Genomic DNA, 19,844 nt, shown 5'->3' on the forward strand with positions numbered 1-19,844 from the left:
CCTAGAACACACATCATCATCATCATCATCACACTATATAGATCAAAACAGCCCACCTAGAACACACATCATCATCATCACTATAAGAATCAAAACAGCCCACCTAGAACACACATCATCATCACTATAAGGATCAAAACAGCCCACCTAGAACACACATCATCATCACTATAAGGATCAAAACAGCCCACCTAGAACACACACCATCATCATCACTATACTGATCAAAACAGCCCACCTAGAACACACACCATCATCATCATCACTATACTGATCAAAACAGCCCACCTAGAACACACATCATCATCATCACTATACGGATCAAAACAGCCCACCTAGAACACACATCATCATCATCATCATCATCATCATCACTATAAGGATCAAAACAGCCCACCTAGAACACACACCATCATCATCATCATCATCATCATCACTATAAGGATCAAAACAGCCCACCTAGAACACATCATCATCATCATCATCATCATACTGATCAAAACAGCCCACCTAGAACACACATCATCATCATCATCACTATACATCAAAACAGCCCACCTAGAACACATCATCATCATCACTACACTGATCAAAACAGCCCACCTAGAACACACATCATCATCATCATCACTATACGGATCAAAACAGCCCACCTAGAACACACATCATCATCATCACTATACTGATCAAAACAGCCCACCTAGAACACACATCATCATCATCATCACTATACGGATCAAAACAGCCCACCTAGAACACACACCATCATCATCACTATACTGATCAAAACAGCCCACCTAGAACACACATCATCATCATCATCATCATCATCATCATCATCACTATAAGGATCAAAACAGCCCACCTAGAACACACACCATCATCATCATCATCACTATAAGGATCAAAACAGCCCACCTAGAACACACATCATCATCATCATCATCATCATCATCATCACATCACTATACGGATCAAAACAGCCCACCTAGAACACACACATCATCATCATCATCACTATAAGGATCAAAACAGCCCACCTAGAACACACACCATCATCATCACTATACTGATCAAAACAGCCCACCTAGAACACACACCATCATTCATCATCACTATACGGATCAAAACAGCCCACCTAGAACACACACCATCATCATCATCATCACTATACTGATCAAAACAGCCCACCTAGAACACACATCATCATCACTATACGGATCAAAACAGCCCACCGAGAACACACACCATCATCATCATCATCATCATCATCACTATATAGATCAAAACAGCCCACCTAGAACACACACCATCATCACTACAAGGATCAAAACAGCCCACCTAGAACACACACCATCATCATCATCATCACTATACAGATCAAAACAGCCCACCTAGAACACACACCATCATCATCATCATCACTATACGGATCAAAACAGCCCACCTAGAACACACACCATCATCATCATCATCACTATACGGATCAAAACAGCCCACCTAGAACACACACCATCATCACTACAAGGATCAAAACAGCCCACCTAGAACACACAACATCATCATCATCATCACTATACAGATCAAAACAGCCCACCTAGAACACACACCATCATCATCACTATACAGATCAAAACAGCCCACCTAGAACACACATCATCATCATCATCATCATCATCATCATCATCATCACTCATACTATACTGATCAAAACAGCCCACCTAGAACACACACCATCATCATCACTATACAGATCAAAACAGCCCACCTAGAACACACACCATCATCATCATCATCACTATACGGATCAAAACAGCCCACCTAGAACACACACAATCATCACTACAAGGATCAAAACAGCCCACCGAGAACACACATCATCATCATCATCATCATCACTATACGGATCAAAACAGCCCACCTAGAACACACACCATCATCATCATCATCACTATACGGATCAAAACAGCCCACCGAGAACACACATCATCATCATCATCATCATCATCACTATACTGATCAAAACAGCCCACCTAGAACACACATCATCATCATCATCATCACTATACGGATCAAAACAGCCCACCTAGAACACACACCATCATCACTACAAGGATCAAAACAGCCCACCTAGAACACACACCATCATCATCACTATACAGATCAAAACAGCCCACCTAGAACACACATCATAATCATCACTATACGGATCAAAACAGCCCACCGAGAACACACACCATCATCACTACAAGGATCAAAACAGCCCACCTAGAACACACATCATCATCATCATCATCACTATACGGAATCAAAACAGCCCACCTAGAACACACACCATCATCACTACAAGGATCAAAACAGCCCACCTAGAACACACACCATCATCACTACAAGGATCAAAACAGCCCACCTAGAACACACACCATCATCATCACTATACGGAATCAAAACAGCCCACCTAGAACACACACCATCATCACTACAAGGATCAAAACAGCCCACCTAGAACACACACCATCATCACTACAAGGATCAAAACAGCCCACCTAGAACACACATCATCATCATCATCACTATACGGAATCAAAACAGCCCACCTAGAACACACACCATCATCACTACAAGGATCAAAACAGCCCACCTAGAACACACACCATCATCATCACTATACAGATCAAAACAGCCCACCTAGAACACACACCATCATCATCATCACTATACTGATCAAAACAGCCCACCTAGAACACACACCATCATCATCACTATACGGATCAAAACAGCCCACCGAGAACACACACCATCATCACTACAAGGATCAAAACAGCCCACCTAGAACACACACCATTAGCCCACTGACTCAATACCCCACAATGACTCAATACCCCACAATGACTCAATACCCCACAATGACACAATACCCCACAATGACTCAATACCCCACAATGACTCAATACCCCACAATGACTCAATACCCCACAATGACTCAATACCCCACAATGACACAATACCCCACAATGACACAATACCCTACAATGACAAAATACTCCATAATGACACAATACCCCATAATGACATCACAATACCCCATAATGACATCACAATACCCCATAATGACACAATACCCCATAATGAATCAATACCCCACAATGCCTCAATACCCCATAATGACTCAATACCCAAAACACAATGACTCAATACCCACAATGACACAATCTCAATACCCCACAATGACACAATACCCCACAATGACACAATACCCCACAATGACACAATACCCCACAATGACACCATAATGACAAAGTGAAAACAGGTTTTTAGAAATGTTTGCAAATCTATAAGAAATGTGTGTGTTTCAGTGTGTGTGTGTCACACACCATGTGTCATGTGTGTGTGTGTCAAAACTGACCTTCCTGAAGGGAGGCCACTCCTCCTCTTGCAGTGCTTCGGGGATCGTTGGTAGGGTCCAGGGGGTCACCATCATTAGGGTCACAGTCTGTATGGAAGACGTTAGCCGTGCTGAGCTTGTAGAGAGGAGTCATGGCAACAGCAGACACATTCCAGAATCGCACTGTACCGTCCTCATGCCTAAACACACACACACGCACACGCACACGCGCACGCGCACACGCACACACACACTTATTTTAACATAGTGGCACATGAGACGCAGTAGAGGTGAGAAGTTTACATACACCTTAGCCAAATACATTTAAACTCAGTTTTTCACAATTCTTCCTTGCTGAAAACAGCCTTTCAGGTTAGTCGATATAGCAGTGGCTTCTTCCTTGCTGAGCAGCCTTTCAGGTTAGGTCGATATAGCAGTGGCTTCTTCCTTGCTGAGCGGCCTTTCAGGTTATGTTGATGTAGCAGTGGCTTCTTCCTTGCTGAGCAGCCTGGTCCTTCTGTAGCTCAGTTGGTAGAGCATGGCGCTTGTAACGCCAGGGTAGTGGGTCATCCCCGGGATCAAAACACCCATACGTAGAATGTATGCACACATGACTGTAAGTCGCTTTGGATAAAAGCGTCTGCTAAAATGGCATATATTATTATTATAGGTTATGTCGATATAGCAGTGGCTTCTTCCTTGCTGAGTGGCCTTTCAGGTTATGTTGATAAAGCAGTGGCTTCTTCCTTGCTGAGCGGCCTTTCAGGTTATGTCGATAAACCATTTCCTCCAGCATCTTCACAAGGTCCTTTGCTGTTGTTCTGGGATTGATTTGCACTGTTGCACCAAAGTACTCCAGGAGACAGAACGAGTCTACTTCCTGAGCGATATGACGGCTGCGTGGTCCCATGGTGTTTATACTTGTTTGTACAGATGAACGTGGCACCTTCAGGCATTTTGAAATTGCTCCCAAGGATGAACCAGACTTGTGGAGGTCTACAATTTTCTTTCTGAGGTCTTGGCTGATTCCTTTTGATTTTCCCAAGATGTCAAGCAAAGAGGCACTGAGTTTGAAGGTAGGTCTTGAAATACATCCACAGGTACACCTCCAATTGACTCAAATGATGTCAATTAGTGGAGACAGTAGATACACACCTCTAACATAGTGGAGACAGTAGATACACACCTCATCTAACATAGTGGAGACAGTAGATACACACCTCTAACATAGTGGAGACAGTAGATACACACCTCTAACATAGTGGAGACAGTAGATACACACCTCATCTAACATAGTGGAGACAGTAGATACACACCTCATCTAACATAGTGGAGACAGTAGATACACACCTCATCTAACATAGTGGAGACAGTAGATACACACCTCATCTAACATAGTGGAGACAGTAGGTACACACCTCTAACATAGTGGAGACAGTAGATACACACCTCTAACATAGTGGAGACAGTAGATACACACCTCTAACATAGTGGAGACAGTAGATACACACCTCTAACATAGTGGAGACAGTAGATACACACCTCATCTAACATAGTGGAGACAGTAGATACACACCTCATCTAACATAGTGGAGACAGTAGATACACACCTCTAACATAGTGGAGACAGTAGATACACACCTCTAACATAGTGGAGACAGTAGATACACACCTCATCTAACATAGTGGAGACAGTAGATACACACCTCTAACATAGTGGAGACAGTAGGTACACACCTCTAACATAGTGGAGACAGTAGATACACACCTCTAACATAGTGGAGACAGTAGATACACACCTCATCTAACATAGTGGAGACAGTAGGTACACACCTCTAACATAGTGGAGACAGTAGATACACACCACCTCTAACATAGTGGAGACAGTAGATACACACCTCATCTAACATAGTGGAGACAGTAGATACACACCTCTAACATAGTGGAGACAGTAGATACACACCTCATCTAACATAGTGGAGACAGTAGATACACACCTCTAACATAGTGGAGACAGTAGATACACACCTCTAACATAGTGGAGACAGTAGATACACACCTCATCTAACATAGTGGAGACAGTAGATACACACCTCTAACATAGTGGAGACAGTAGATACACACCTCATCTAACATAGTGGAGACAGTAGATACACACCTGTCATCTAACATAGTGGAGACAGTAGGTACACACCTCATCTAACATAGTGGAGACAGTAGGTACACACCTCTCTAACATAGTGGAGACAGTAGGTACACACCTCTAACATAGTGGAGACAGTAGGTACACACCTCTAACATAGTGGAGACAGTAGATACACACCTCATCTAACATAGTGGAGACAGTAGGTACACACCTCTAACATAGTGGAGACAGTAGATACACACCTCATCTAACATAGTGGAGACAGTAGATACACACCTCTAACATAGTGGAGACAGTAGATACACACCTCTAATAACATAGTGGAGACAGTAGATACACACCTCATCTAACATAGTGGAGACAGTAGATACACACCTCTAACATAGTGGAGACAGTAGATACACACCTCTAACATAGTGGAGACAGTAGATACACACCTCATCTAACATAGTGGAGACAGTAGATACACACCTCTAACATAGTGGAGACAGTAGATACACACCTCTAACATAGTGGAGACAGTAGATACACACCTCATCTAACATAGTGGAGACAGTAGATACACACCTCATCTAACATAGTGGAGACAGTAGATACACACCTCTAACATAGTGGAGACAGTAGATACACACCTCTAACATAGTGGAGACAGTAGATACACACCTCTAACATAGTGGAGACAGTAGGTACACACCTCTAACATAGTGGAGACAGTAGATACACACCTCATCTAACATAGTGGAGACAGTAGATACACACCTCATCTAACATAGTGGAGACAGTAGATACACACCTCTAACATAGTGGAGACAGTAGATACACACCTCTAACATAGTGGAGACAGTAGATACACACCTCTAACATAGTGGAGACAGTAGATACACACCTCTAACATAGTGGAGACAGTAGATACACACCTCTAACATAGTGGAGACAGTAGATACACACCTCATCTAACATAGTGGAGACAGTAGATACACACCTCATCTAACATAGTGGAGACAGTAGATACACACCTCATCTAACATAGTGGAGACAGTAGATACACACCTCATCTAACATAGTGGAGACAGTAGGTACACACCTCTAACATAGTGGAGACAGTAGATACACACCTCTAACATAGTGGAGACAGTAGATACACACCTCTAACATAGTGGAGACAGTAGATACACACCTCTAACATAGTGGAGACAGTAGATACACACCTCATCTAACATAGTGGAGACAGTAGATACACACCTCTAACATAGTGGAGACAGTAGATACACACCTCTAACATAGTGGAGACAGTAGATACACACCTCATCTAACATAGTGGAGACAGTAGATACACACCTCTAACATAGTGGAGACAGTAGGTACACACCTCTAACATAGTGGAGACAGTAGATACACACCTCTAACATAGTGGAGACAGTAGATACACACCTCATCTAACATAGTGGAGACAGTAGATACACACCTCTAACATAGTGGAGACAGTAGATACACACCTCTAACATAGTGGAGACAGTAGATACACACCTCATCTAACATAGTGGAGACAGTAGATACACACCTCTAACATAGTGGAGACAGTAGATACACACCTCATCTAACATAGTGGAGACAGTAGATACACACCTCTAACATAGTGGAGACAGTAGATACACACCTCTAACATAGTGGAGACAGTAGATACACACCTCTAACATAGTGGAGACAGTAGATACACACCTCTAACATAGTGGAGACAGTAGATACACACCTCATCTAACATAGTGGAGACAGTAGATACACACCTCTAACATAGTGGAGACAGTAGATACACACCTCTAACATAGTGGAGACAGTAGATACACACCTCTAACATAGTGGAGACAGTAGATACACACCTCATCTAACATAGTGGAGACAGTAGATACACACCTCATCTAACATAGTGGAGACAGTAGATACACACCTCTAACATAGTGGAGACAGTAGGTACACACCTCTAACATAGTGGAGACAGTAGATACACACCTCATCTAACATAGTGGAGACAGTAGATACACACCTCTAACATAGTGGAGACAGTAGATACACACCTCTAACATAGTGGAGACAGTAGATACACACCTCTAACATAGTGGAGACAGTAGATACACACCTCATCTAACATAGTGGAGACAGTAGATACACACCTCTAACATAGTGGAGACAGTAGATACACACCTCATCTAACATAGTGGAGACAGTAGATACACACCTCTAACATAGTGGAGACAGTAGATACACACCTCATCTAACATAGTGGAGACAGTAGATACACACCTCTAACATAGTGGAGACAGTAGATACACACCTCATCTAACATAGTGGAGACAGTAGATACACACCTCTAACATAGTGGAGACAGTTGATACACACCTCATCTAACATAGTGGAGACAGTAGATACACACCTCTAACATAGTGGAGACAGTAGGTACACACCTCTAACATAGTGGAGACAGTAGATACACACCTCTAACATAGTGGAGACAGTAGATACACACCTCATCTAACATAGTGGAGACAGTAGGTACACACCTCTAACATAGTGGAGACAGTAGATACACACCTCTAACATAGTGGAGACAGTAGGTACACACCTCTAACATAGTGGAGACAGTAGATACACACCTCATCTAACATAGTGGAGACAGTAGATACACACCTCATCTAACATAGTGGAGACAGTAGGTACACACCTCTAACATAGTGGAGACAGTAGATACACACCTCTAACATAGTGGAGACAGTAGATACACACCTCTAACATAGTGGAGACAGTAGATACACACCTCTAACATAGTGGAGACAGTAGATACACACCTCTAACATAGTGGAGACAGTAGATACACACCTCTCTAACATAGTGGAGACAGTAGATACACATCTCTAACATAGTGGAGACAGTAGATACACACCTCTAACATAGTGGAGACAGTAGATACACACCTCTAACATAGTGGAGACAGTAGATACACACCTCTAACATAGTGAAGACAGTAGATACACATCTCTAACATAGTGGAGACAGTAGATACACACCTCTAACATAGTGGAGACAGTAGGTACACACCTCTAACATAGTGGAGACAGTAGATACACACCTCATCTAACATAGTGGAGACAGTAGATACACACCTCTAACATAGTGGAGACAGTAGGTACACACCTCATCTAACATAGTGGAGACAGTAGGTACACACCTCTAACATAGTGGAGACAGTAGATACACACCATCTAACATAGTGGAGACAGTAGATACACACCTCTAACATAGTGGAGACAGTAGATACACACCTCATCTAACATAGTGGAGACAGTAGGTACACACCTCTAACATAGTGGAGACAGTAGATACACACCTCATCTAACATAGTGGAGACAGTAGATACACACCTCTAACATAGTGGAGACAGTAGATACACACCTCTAACATAGTGGAGACAGTAGATACACACCTCTAACATAGTGGAGACAGTAGATACACACCTCATCTAACATAGTGGAGACAGTAGATACACACCTCTAACATAGTGGAGACAGTAGATACACACCTCTAACATAGTGGAGACAGTAGATACACACCTCATCTAACATAGTGGAGACAGTAGATACACACCTCTAACATAGTGGAGACAGTAGATACACACCTCTAACATAGTGGAGACAGTAGATACACACCTCATCTAACATAGTGGAGACAGTAGATACACACCTCATCTAACATAGTGGAGACAGTAGATACACACCTCTAACATAGTGGAGACAGTAGATACACACCTCTAACATAGTGGAGACAGTAGATACACACCTCTAACATAGTGGAGACAGTAGGTACACACCTCTAACATAGTGGAGACAGTAGATACACACCTCATCTAACATAGTGGAGACAGTAGATACACACCTCATCTAACATAGTGGAGACAGTAGATACACACCTCTAACATAGTGGAGACAGTAGATACACACCTCTAACATAGTGGAGACAGTAGATACACACCTCTAACATAGTGGAGACAGTAGATACACACTCTAACATAGTGGAGACAGTAGATACACACCTCTAACATAGTGGAGACAGTAGATACACACCTCATCTAACATAGTGGAGACAGTAGATACACACCTCATCTAACATAGTGGAGACAGTAGATACACACCTCTCTAACATAGTGGAGACAGTAGATACACACCTCATCTAACATAGTGGAGACAGTAGATACACACTCTAACATAGTGGAGACAGTAGATACACACCTCTAACATAGTGGAGACAGTAGATACACACCTCTAACATAGTGGAGACAGTAGATACACACCTCTAACATAGTGGAGACAGTAGATACACACCTCATCTAACATAGTGGAGACAGTAGATACACACCTCTAACATAGTGGAGACAGTAGATACACACCTCTAACATAGTGGAGACAGTAGATACACACCTCATCTAACATAGTGGAGACAGTAGATACACACCTCTAACATAGTGGAGACAGTAGGTACACACCTCTAACATAGTGGAGACAGTAGATACACACCTCTAACATAGTGGAGACAGTAGATACACACCTCATCTAACATAGTGGAGACAGTAGGTACACACCTCTAACATAGTGGAGACAGTAGATACACACCACCTCTAACATAGTGGAGACAGTAGATACACACCTCATCTAACATAGTGGAGACAGTAGATACACACCTCTAACATAGTGGAGACAGTAGATACACACCTCATCTAACATAGTGGAGACAGTAGATACACACCTCTAACATAGTGGAGACAGTAGATACACACCTCTAACATAGTGGAGACAGTAGATACACACCTCTAACATAGTGGAGACAGTAGATACACACCTCTAACATATTGGAGACAGTAGATACACACCTCATCTAACATAGTGGAGACAGTAGATACACACCTCTAACATAGTGGAGACAGTAGATACACACCTCTAACATAGTGGAGACAGTAGATACACACCTCTAACATAGTGGAGACAGTAGATACACACCTCATCTAACATAGTGGAGACAGTAGATACACACCTCATCTAACATAGTGGAGACAGTAGGTACACACCTCTAACATAGTGGAGACAGTAGGTAGACACCTCTAACATAGTGGAGACAGTAGATACACACCTCTAACATAGTGGAGACAGTAGATACACACCTCTAACATAGTGGAGACAGTAGATACACACCTCTAACATAGTGGAGACAGTAGATACACACCTCTAACATAGTGGAGACAGTAGATACACACCTCATCTAACATAGTGGAGACAGTAGATACACACCTCTAACATAGTGGAGACAGTAGATACACACCTCATCTAACATAGTGGAGACAGTAGATACACACCTCTAACATAGTGGAGACAGTAGATACACACCTCATCTAACATAGTGGAGACAGTAGATACACACCTCTAACATAGTGGAGACAGTAGATACACACCTCATCTAACATAGTGGAGACAGTAGATACACACCTCTAACATAGTGGAGACAGTAGGTACACACCTCATCTAACATAGTGGAGACAGTAGGTACACACCTCTAACATAGTGGAGACAGTAGGTACACACCTCTAACATAGTGGAGACAGTAGGTACACACCTCTAACATAGTGGAGACAGTAGATACACACCTCATCTAACATAGTGGAGACAGTAGATACACACCTCTAACATAGTGGAGACAGTAGATACACACCTCTAACATAGTGGAGACAGTAGATACACACCTCTAACATAGTGGAGACAGTAGATACACACCTCATCTAACATAGTGGAGACAGTAGATACACACCTCATCTAACATAGTGGAGACAGTAGATACACACCTCTAACATAGTGGAGACAGTAGATACACACCTCTAACATAGTGGAGACAGTAGATACACACCTCTAACATAGTGGAGACAGTAGATACACACCTCTAACATAGTGGAGACAGTAGATACACACTCTAACATAGTGGAGACAGTAGATACACACCTCTAACATAGTGGAGACAGTAGATACACATCTCTAACATAGTGGAGACAGTAGATACACACCTCTAACATAGTGGAGACAGTAGATACACACCTCTAACATAGTGGAGACAGTAGATACACACCTCTAACATAGTGAAGACAGTAGATACACATCTCTAACATAGTGGAGACAGTAGATACACACCTCTAACATAGTGGAGACAGTAGGTACACACCTCTAACATAGTGGAGACAGTAGGTAGACACCTCTAACATAGTGGAGACAGTAGATACACACCTCTAACATAGTGGAGACAGTAGATACACACCTCTAACATAGTGGAGACAGTAGATACACACCTCTAACATAGTGGAGACAGTAGATACACACCTCTAACATAGTGGAGACAGTAGATACACACCTCATCTAACATAGTGGAGACAGTAGATACACACCTCTAACATAGTGGAGACAGTAGATACACACCTCATCTAACATAGTGGAGACAGTAGATACACACCTCTAACATAGTGGAGACAGTAGATACACACCTCATCTAACATAGTGGAGACAGTAGATACACACCTCTAACATAGTGGAGACAGTAGATACACACCTCATCTAACATAGTGGAGACAGTAGATACACACCTCTAACATAGTGGAGACAGTAGGTACACACCTCATCTAACATAGTGGAGACAGTAGGTACACACCTCTAACATAGTGGAGACAGTAGGTACACACCTCTAACATAGTGGAGACAGTAGGTACACACCTCTAACATAGTGGAGACAGTAGATACACACCTCATCTAACATAGTGGAGACAGTAGGTACACACCTCTAACATAGTGGAGACAGTAGATACACACCTCTAACATAGTGGAGACAGTAGGTACACACCTCTAACATAGTGGAGACAGTAGATACACACCTCATCTAACATAGTGGAGACAGTAGATACACACCTCATCTAACATAGTGGAGACAGTAGGTACACACCTCTAACATAGTGGAGACAGTAGATACACACCTCTAACATAGTGGAGACAGTAGATACACACCTCTAACATAGTGGAGACAGTAGATACACACCTCTAACATAGTGGAGACAGTAGATACACACCTCTAACATAGTGGAGACAGTAGATACACATCTCTAACATAGTGGAGACAGTAGATACACACCTCTAACATAGTGGAGACAGTAGATACACACCTCTAACATAGTGGAGACAGTAGATACACACCTCTAACATAGTGAAGACAGTAGATACACATCTCTAACATAGTGGAGACAGTAGATACACACCTCTAACATAGTGGAGACAGTAGGTACACACCTCTAACATAGTGGAGACAGTAGATACACACCTCATCTAACATAGTGGAGACAGTAGATACACACCTCATCTAACATAGTGGAGACAGTAGATACACACCTCTAACATAGTGGAGACAGTAGATACACACCTCATCTAACATAGTGGAGACAGTAGATACACACCTCTAACATAGTGGAGACAGTAGATACACACCTCATCTAACATAGTGGAGACAGTAGATACACACCTCATCTAACATAGTGGAGACAGTAGATACACACCTCATCTAACATAGTGGAGACAGTAGATACACACCTCTAACATAGTGGAGACAGTAGATACACACCTCTAACATAGTGGAGACAGTAGATACACACCTCTAACATAGTGGAGACAGTAGATACACACCTCTAACATAGTGGAGACAGTAGATACACACCTCTAACATAGTGGAGACAGTAGATACACACCTCTAACATAGTGGAGACAGTAGATACACACCTCTAACATAGTGGAGACAGTAGATACACACCTCTAACATAGTGGAGAAGAGGACTGGCCACCCCACATATGCTCTCTCTAATTCTCTCTTTCTTTCTCTCTCTCGGAGGACCTGAGCCCTAGGACCGTGCCCCAGGACTACCTGACATGATGGCTCCTTGCTGTCCCCAGTCCATCTGACTGTGCTGCTGCTCCAGTTTCAACTGTTCTGCCTTATTATTATTTGACCATGCTGGTCATTTATGAACATTTGAACATCTTGGTCATGTTCTGTTATAATCTCTACCCTCACAGCCAGAAGAGGACTGGCCACCCCACATAGCCCTGTTCCTCTCTAGGTTTCTTCCTAGGTTTTGGCCTTTCTAGGGAGTTTTTCCTAGCCACCGTCTTTTACACCTGCATTGTTTGCTGTTTGGGGTTTTAGGCTGGGTTTCTGTACAGCACTTTGAGATATCAGCTGATGTACCAAGGGCTATATAAATAAATTTGATTTGATTTGATTTGGAGACAGTAGATACACACCTCTAACATAGTGGAGACAGTAGATACACACCTCTAACATAGTGGAGACAGTAGATACACACCTCATCTAACATAGTGGAGACAGTAGATACACACCTCATCTAACATAGTGGAGACAGTAGATACACACCTCATCTAACATAGTGGAGACAGTAGATACACACCTCTAACATAGTGGAGACAGTAGGTACACACCTCATCTAACATAGTGGAGACAGTAGGTACACACCTCATCTAACATAGTGGAGACAGTAGGTACACACCTCATCTAACATAGTGGAGACAGTAGGTACACACCTCTAACATAGTGGAGACAGTAGATACACACCTCATCTAACATAGTGGAGACAGTAGATACACACCTCTAACATAGTGGAGACAGTAGGTACACACCTCTAACATAGTGGAGACAGTAGATACACACCTCATCTAACATAGTGGAGACAGTAGATACACACCTCATCTAACATAGTGGAGACAGTAGATACACCCCTCTAACATAGTGGAGACAGTAGGTACACACCTCTAACATAGTGGAGACAGTAGATACACACCTCTAACATAGTGGAGACAGTAGATACACACCTCATCTAACATAGTGGAGACAGTAGATACACACCTCTAACATAGTGGAGACTGTAGGTACACACCTCTAACATAGTGGAGACAGTAGATACACACCTCTAACATAGTGGAGACAGTAGATACACTGTCATCTAACATAGTGGAGACAGTAGGTACCACCTCATCTAACATAGTGGAGACAGTAGGTACACACCTCTAACATAGTGGAGACAGTAGATACACACCTCTAACATAGTGGAGACAGTAGATACACACCTCTAACATAGTGGAGACAGTAGATACACACCTCTAACATAGTGGAGACAGTAGATACACACCTCTAACATAGTGGAGACAGTAGATACACACCTCTAACATAGTGGAGACAGTAGATACACACCTCTAACATAGTGGAGACAGTAGGTACACACCTCTAACATAGTGGAGACAGTAGGTACACACCTCTAACATAGTGGAGACAGTAGATACACACCTCTAACACAGTAGGTGTGTGTGTGTGTGTGTGTGTGCGTGTGTGTGTGTGTGTGTGTGTGTGTGTGTGTTTACCCTGTCAGCAGCAACTCCTGTTGTCTGGGCGGGGGCGCTAGATTCTTCCCTCCACATATCGGCCAACTCTACACACACACACACCACACCACACACCACACACACACACACACACACACACACACACACACACACACACACACACACACACACAGGTTAGATGACTGATACACACATTGCAGCAGAGAGACAAATTTGTCAATAATTCATCCAGCTGTGAACGCCTGTCCCTCTGATGACCTGTCCCTCTGATGACCTGTCCCTCTGACCTGTCCCTGTCCCTCTGACGACCTGTCCCTCTGACGACCTGTCCCTCTGACGACCTGTCCCTCTGATGACCTGTCCCTCTGTCCCCTCTGATGACCTGTCCCTCTGATGACCTGTCCCTCTGATGACCTGTCCCTCTGATGACCTGTCCCTCTGTCCCCTCTGACGACCTGTCCCTCTGACGACCTGTCCCTCTGATGACCTGTCCCTCTGTCCCCTCTGATGACCTGTCCCTCTGACGACCTGTCCCTCTGACCCCTCTGACGACCTGTCCCTCTGACGACCTGTCCCTCTGACGACCTGTCCCTCTGATGACCTGTCCCTCTGTCCCCTCTGATGACCTGTCCCTCTGACGACCTGTCCCTCTGACCCCTCTGACGACCTGTCCCTCTGACCCCTCTGACGACCTGTCCCTCTGACGACCTGTCCCTCTGACGACCTGTCCCTCTGACGACCTGTCCCTCTGTCCCCTCTGATGACCTGTCCCTCTGACGACCTGTCCCTCTGACGACCTGTCCCTCTGACGACCTGTCCCTCTGACCCCTCTGATGACCTGACCCTCTGACGACCTGTCCCTCTGACCCCTCTGATGACCTGTCCCTATGACGACCTGTCCCTCTGATGACCTGTCCCTCTGTCCCCTCTGACGACCTGTCCCTCTGACGACCTGTCCCTCTGACCCCTCTGATGACCTGTCCCTCTGACGACCTGTCCCTCTGATGACCTGTCCCTCTGTCCCCTCTGACGACCTGTCCCTCTGATGACCTGTCCCTCTGATGACCTGTCCCTCTGATGACCTGTCCCTCTGATGACCTGTCCCTCTGATGACCTGTCCCTCTGACGACCTGTCCCTCTGACCCCTCTGATGACCTGTCCCTCTGACCCCTCTGATGACCTGTCCCTCTGACCCCTCTGATGACCTGTCCCTCTGACCCCTCTGACGACCTGTCCCTCTGACGACCTGTCCCTCTGACCCCTCTGACGACCTGTCCCTCTGACCCCTCTGACGACCTGTCCCTCTGTCCCTCTGACGACCTGTCCCTCTGACGACCTGTCCCTCTGATGACCTGTCCCTCTGATGACCTGTCCCTCTGACCCCTCTGATGACCTGTCCCTCTGATGACCTGTCCCTCTGACGACCTGTCCCTCTGACGACCTGTCCCTCTGACCCCTCTGACGACCTGTCCCTCTGACGACCTGTCCCTCTGACGACCTGTCCCTCTGACGACCTGTCCCTCTGACGACCTGTCCCTCTGACGACCTGTCCCTCTGACGACCTGTCCCTCTGACGACCTGTCCCTCTGACCCCTCTGACGACCTGGCCCTCTGACGACCTGAATGTGTGTGTGTACAGCGTCTCACTCCGTGAGTGTGTGTGTGTCTGTGTGTGTGTGTACAGTGTCTCACCCCGTGTGTGTGTGTGTGTGTGTGTGTGTGTGTGTGTGTGTGTGTGTGTGTGTGTGTGTGTGTGTGTGTGTGTGTGTGTGTGTGTGTGTGTGTGTGTGTGTGTGTGTGTACAGTGTCTCACCCCGTGTGCGTGTCTCACTCCAGGCTGAGCGCCCTGGCTGTTCCCGGCGGCGGCCAGGCGGTCCCAGAGCTTGGCGGGGACGTTGTCCAGGTGACAGGATGTGGTGATGGCGGAGGAGTGGAGCGGGGTCAGGTAGGGAGGAGGGACAGAGGGCCACCCGGTGGTCAGGAGGTCTATTACAACCAGCTCCTCCTCCAGTAGCACCACGAGGGCTTTAGGATCATCATAGTCTGGGAGAGGAAACACACATTATTAACACAGGGGGGGGTCAGGTAGGGAGGAGGGACAGAGGGCCACCCGGTGGTCAGGAGGTCTACTACAACCAGCTCCTCCTCCAGTAGCACCACGAGGGCTTTAGGATCATCATAGTCTGGGAGAGGAAACACACATTATTAACACAGGGGGGGGTCAGGTAGGGAGGAGGGACAGAGGGCCACCCGGTGGTCAGGAGGTCTATTACAACCAGCTCCTCCTCCAGTAGCACCACGAGGGCTTTAGGATCATCATAGTTTGGGAGAGGAAACACACATTATTAACACAGGGGGGGTCAGGTAGGGAGGAGGGACAGAGGGCCACCCGGTGGTCAGGAGGTCTACTACAACCAGCTCCTCCTCCAGTAGCACCACGAGGGCTTTAGGATCATCATAGTCTGGGAGAGGAAACACACATTATTAACACAGGGGGGGTCAGGTAGGGAGGAGGGACAGAGGGCCACCCGGTGGTCAGGAGGTCTATTACAACCAGCTCCTCCTCCAGTAGCACCACGAGGGCTTTAGGATCATCATAGTCTGGGAGAGGAAACACACATTATTAACACAGGGGGGGTCAGGTAGGGAGGAGGGACAGAGGGCCACCCGGTGGTCAGGAGGTCTATTACAACCAGCTCCTCCTCCAGTAGCACCACGAGGGCTTTAGGATCATCATAGTCTGGGAGAGGAAACACACATTATTAACACAGGGGGGGGTCAGGTAGGGAGGAGGGACACAGGGCCACCCGGTGGTCAGGAGGTCTACTACAACCAGCTCCTCCTCCAGTAGCACCACGAGGGCTTTAGGATCATCATAGTCTGGGAGAGGAAACACACATTAACACAGGGGGGGGGTCAGGTAGCCTAGCGACGAGGAGGGCCAATCCCAGAGCAGACTAGGTGAATAATTATTATTATTTAAAATCGGTAGATGTGCCCTTGAGCAAGGCACTTAATCCTAATGGTGTCTGTGAGTCGCTCTGGAGAAGTGCGTGTCTCTCTCACCGTGCTCCGGGTCAGTGGTGTGGACGGTGAAGAAGTCTATAACTCTGGATGTGAAGTCTAGAGTGACGTGTTGTTTGTCCTGTTGGATGGTCACACAGTGACGGTCTCCGTAACTGGCCCTGGGCATTCCTCCACTGTAGAGGACTACTGGACACCTACGAGAGACAGAGACAGACAGAGAGACAGAGAGAGAGAGGGGGGCAGTGAGGGGCAGTGAGAGAGGGGGCAGTGAGAGACAGAGAGAGAGGGGCAGTGAGAGACCGAGAGAGAGAGGGGCAGTGAGAGAGGGGGCAGTGAGAGACAGAGAGAGAGAGGGGCAGTGAGAGACAGAGAGAGAGAGGGGCAGTGAGAGACAGAGAGAGAGGGGCAGTGAGAGACAGTGAGAGAGAGGGGCAGTGAGAGACAGTGAGAGAGGGGGGCAGTGAGAGACAGAGAGAGAGGGGCAGTGAGAGACAGAGAGACAGAGAGAGAGAGGCAGTGAGAGAGGGGGCAGTGAGAGACAGAGAGAGAGGGGGGCAGTGAGAGACAGAGAGAGAGAGAGAGAGGGGGGCAGTGAGAGACAGAGAGAGAGAGAGAGGGGCAGTGAGAGAGAGAGAGACAGAGAGAGAGGGGCAGTGAGAGAGAGGGGCAGTGAGAGACAGAGAGAGAGGGGGCAGTGAGAGAGGGGGCAGTGAGAAAGAGGGGCAGTGAGAGACAGAGAGAGAGGGGACAGAGAGAGAGGGGCAGTGAGAGAGGGGGCAGTGAGAGAGGGGGCAGTGAGAGAGGGGGCAGTGAGAGAGGGGCAGTGAGAGACAGAGAGAGAGAGGGGCAGTGAGAGACAGTGAGAGAGAGGGGCAGTGAGAGACAGTGAGAGAGGGGGCAGTGAGAGACCGAGAGAGAGGGGCAGTGAGAGACAGAGAGAGAGAGGGACAGAGAGAGAGAGGGACAGAGAGAGAGAGGGCAGTGAGAGAGGGGGCAGTGAGAGAGGGGGCAGTGAGAGACAGAGAGAGAGAGGGCAGTGAGAGACAGAGAGAGAGGTGGCAGTGAGAGACAGAGAGAGAGAGAGAGGGCAGTGAGAGAGAGAGAGACAGAGAGAGTGGCAGTGAGAGAGAGAGAGACAGAGAGAGAGAGGGGCAGTGAGAGAGAGGGGCAGTGAGAGACAGAGAGAGAGAGGGGCAGTGAGAGAGGGGGGCAGTGAGAAAGAGGGGCAGTGAGAGACAGAGAGAGAGAGGGGCAGTGAGAGACAGAGAGAGAGAGGGGCAGTGAGAGATAGAGAGAGACAGTAGATACTGATAGTGTTACCAGAATGGACCCTAGTGACAGTAGATACTGATAGTGTTACCAGAATGGATCCTAGTGACAGTAGATACTGATAGTGTTACCAGAATGGATCCTAGTGACAGTAGATACTGATAGTGTTACCAGAATGGACCCTAGTGACAGTAGATACTGATAGTGTTACCAGAATGGATCCTAGTGACAGTAGATACTGATAGTGTTACCAGAATGGACCCTAGTGACAGTAGATACTGATAGTGTTACCAGAATGGACCCTAGTGAAAGTAGATACTGATAGTGATAGATAGTGGTCCTGACTCCTCACCCTGACTGAATCGTCCTCCATAAGATCTTGTTGATGGCTTTACAAGGGAACGGACCTAAGACACAACGAGACAGATGACAAGTAGTTAAAAACCTGTTGAATCTAGGGGGCACTATTTTCATTTTTGGAAAAATAACGATCCCAAAGTAAACAGGCTATTTTGTCAAGACAAGATGCTGGAATATGCAT

At 45.8% G+C, this 19,844-nt stretch overlaps 1 protein-coding gene across 1 annotated transcript in view; it reads right to left on the bottom strand.

Annotated features, from left to right (window-relative positions):
• LOC124024623 (lethal(2) giant larvae protein homolog 1-like) overlaps positions 1 to 19,844 on the bottom strand; it is a gene marked incomplete at its 3' end in the record, with an annotated part of 94,551 nt that overhangs the window by 17,049 nt on the left and 57,658 nt on the right. Inside the window, exons 8-13 of the mRNA XM_046338519.1 lie at positions 19,656 to 19,710; positions 18,074 to 18,228; positions 16,839 to 17,050; positions 15,026 to 15,093; positions 3,476 to 3,585; positions 3,407 to 3,441 (exon numbers count right to left, since the gene is read on the bottom strand). Of these exons, the coding sequence (XP_046194475.1) occupies positions 3,407 to 3,441; positions 3,476 to 3,585; positions 15,026 to 15,093; positions 16,839 to 17,050; positions 18,074 to 18,228; positions 19,656 to 19,710 (635 nt within the window). The remainder of the gene's footprint in view (positions 1 to 3,406; positions 3,442 to 3,475; positions 3,586 to 15,025; positions 15,094 to 16,838; positions 17,051 to 18,073; positions 18,229 to 19,655; positions 19,711 to 19,844) is intronic.

This window comes from Oncorhynchus gorbuscha, unplaced genomic scaffold, assembly GCF_021184085.1.
Source record: "Oncorhynchus gorbuscha isolate QuinsamMale2020 ecotype Even-year unplaced genomic scaffold, OgorEven_v1.0 Un_scaffold_1967, whole genome shotgun sequence".
NCBI lineage: Eukaryota > Metazoa > Chordata > Actinopteri > Salmoniformes > Salmonidae > Oncorhynchus > Oncorhynchus gorbuscha.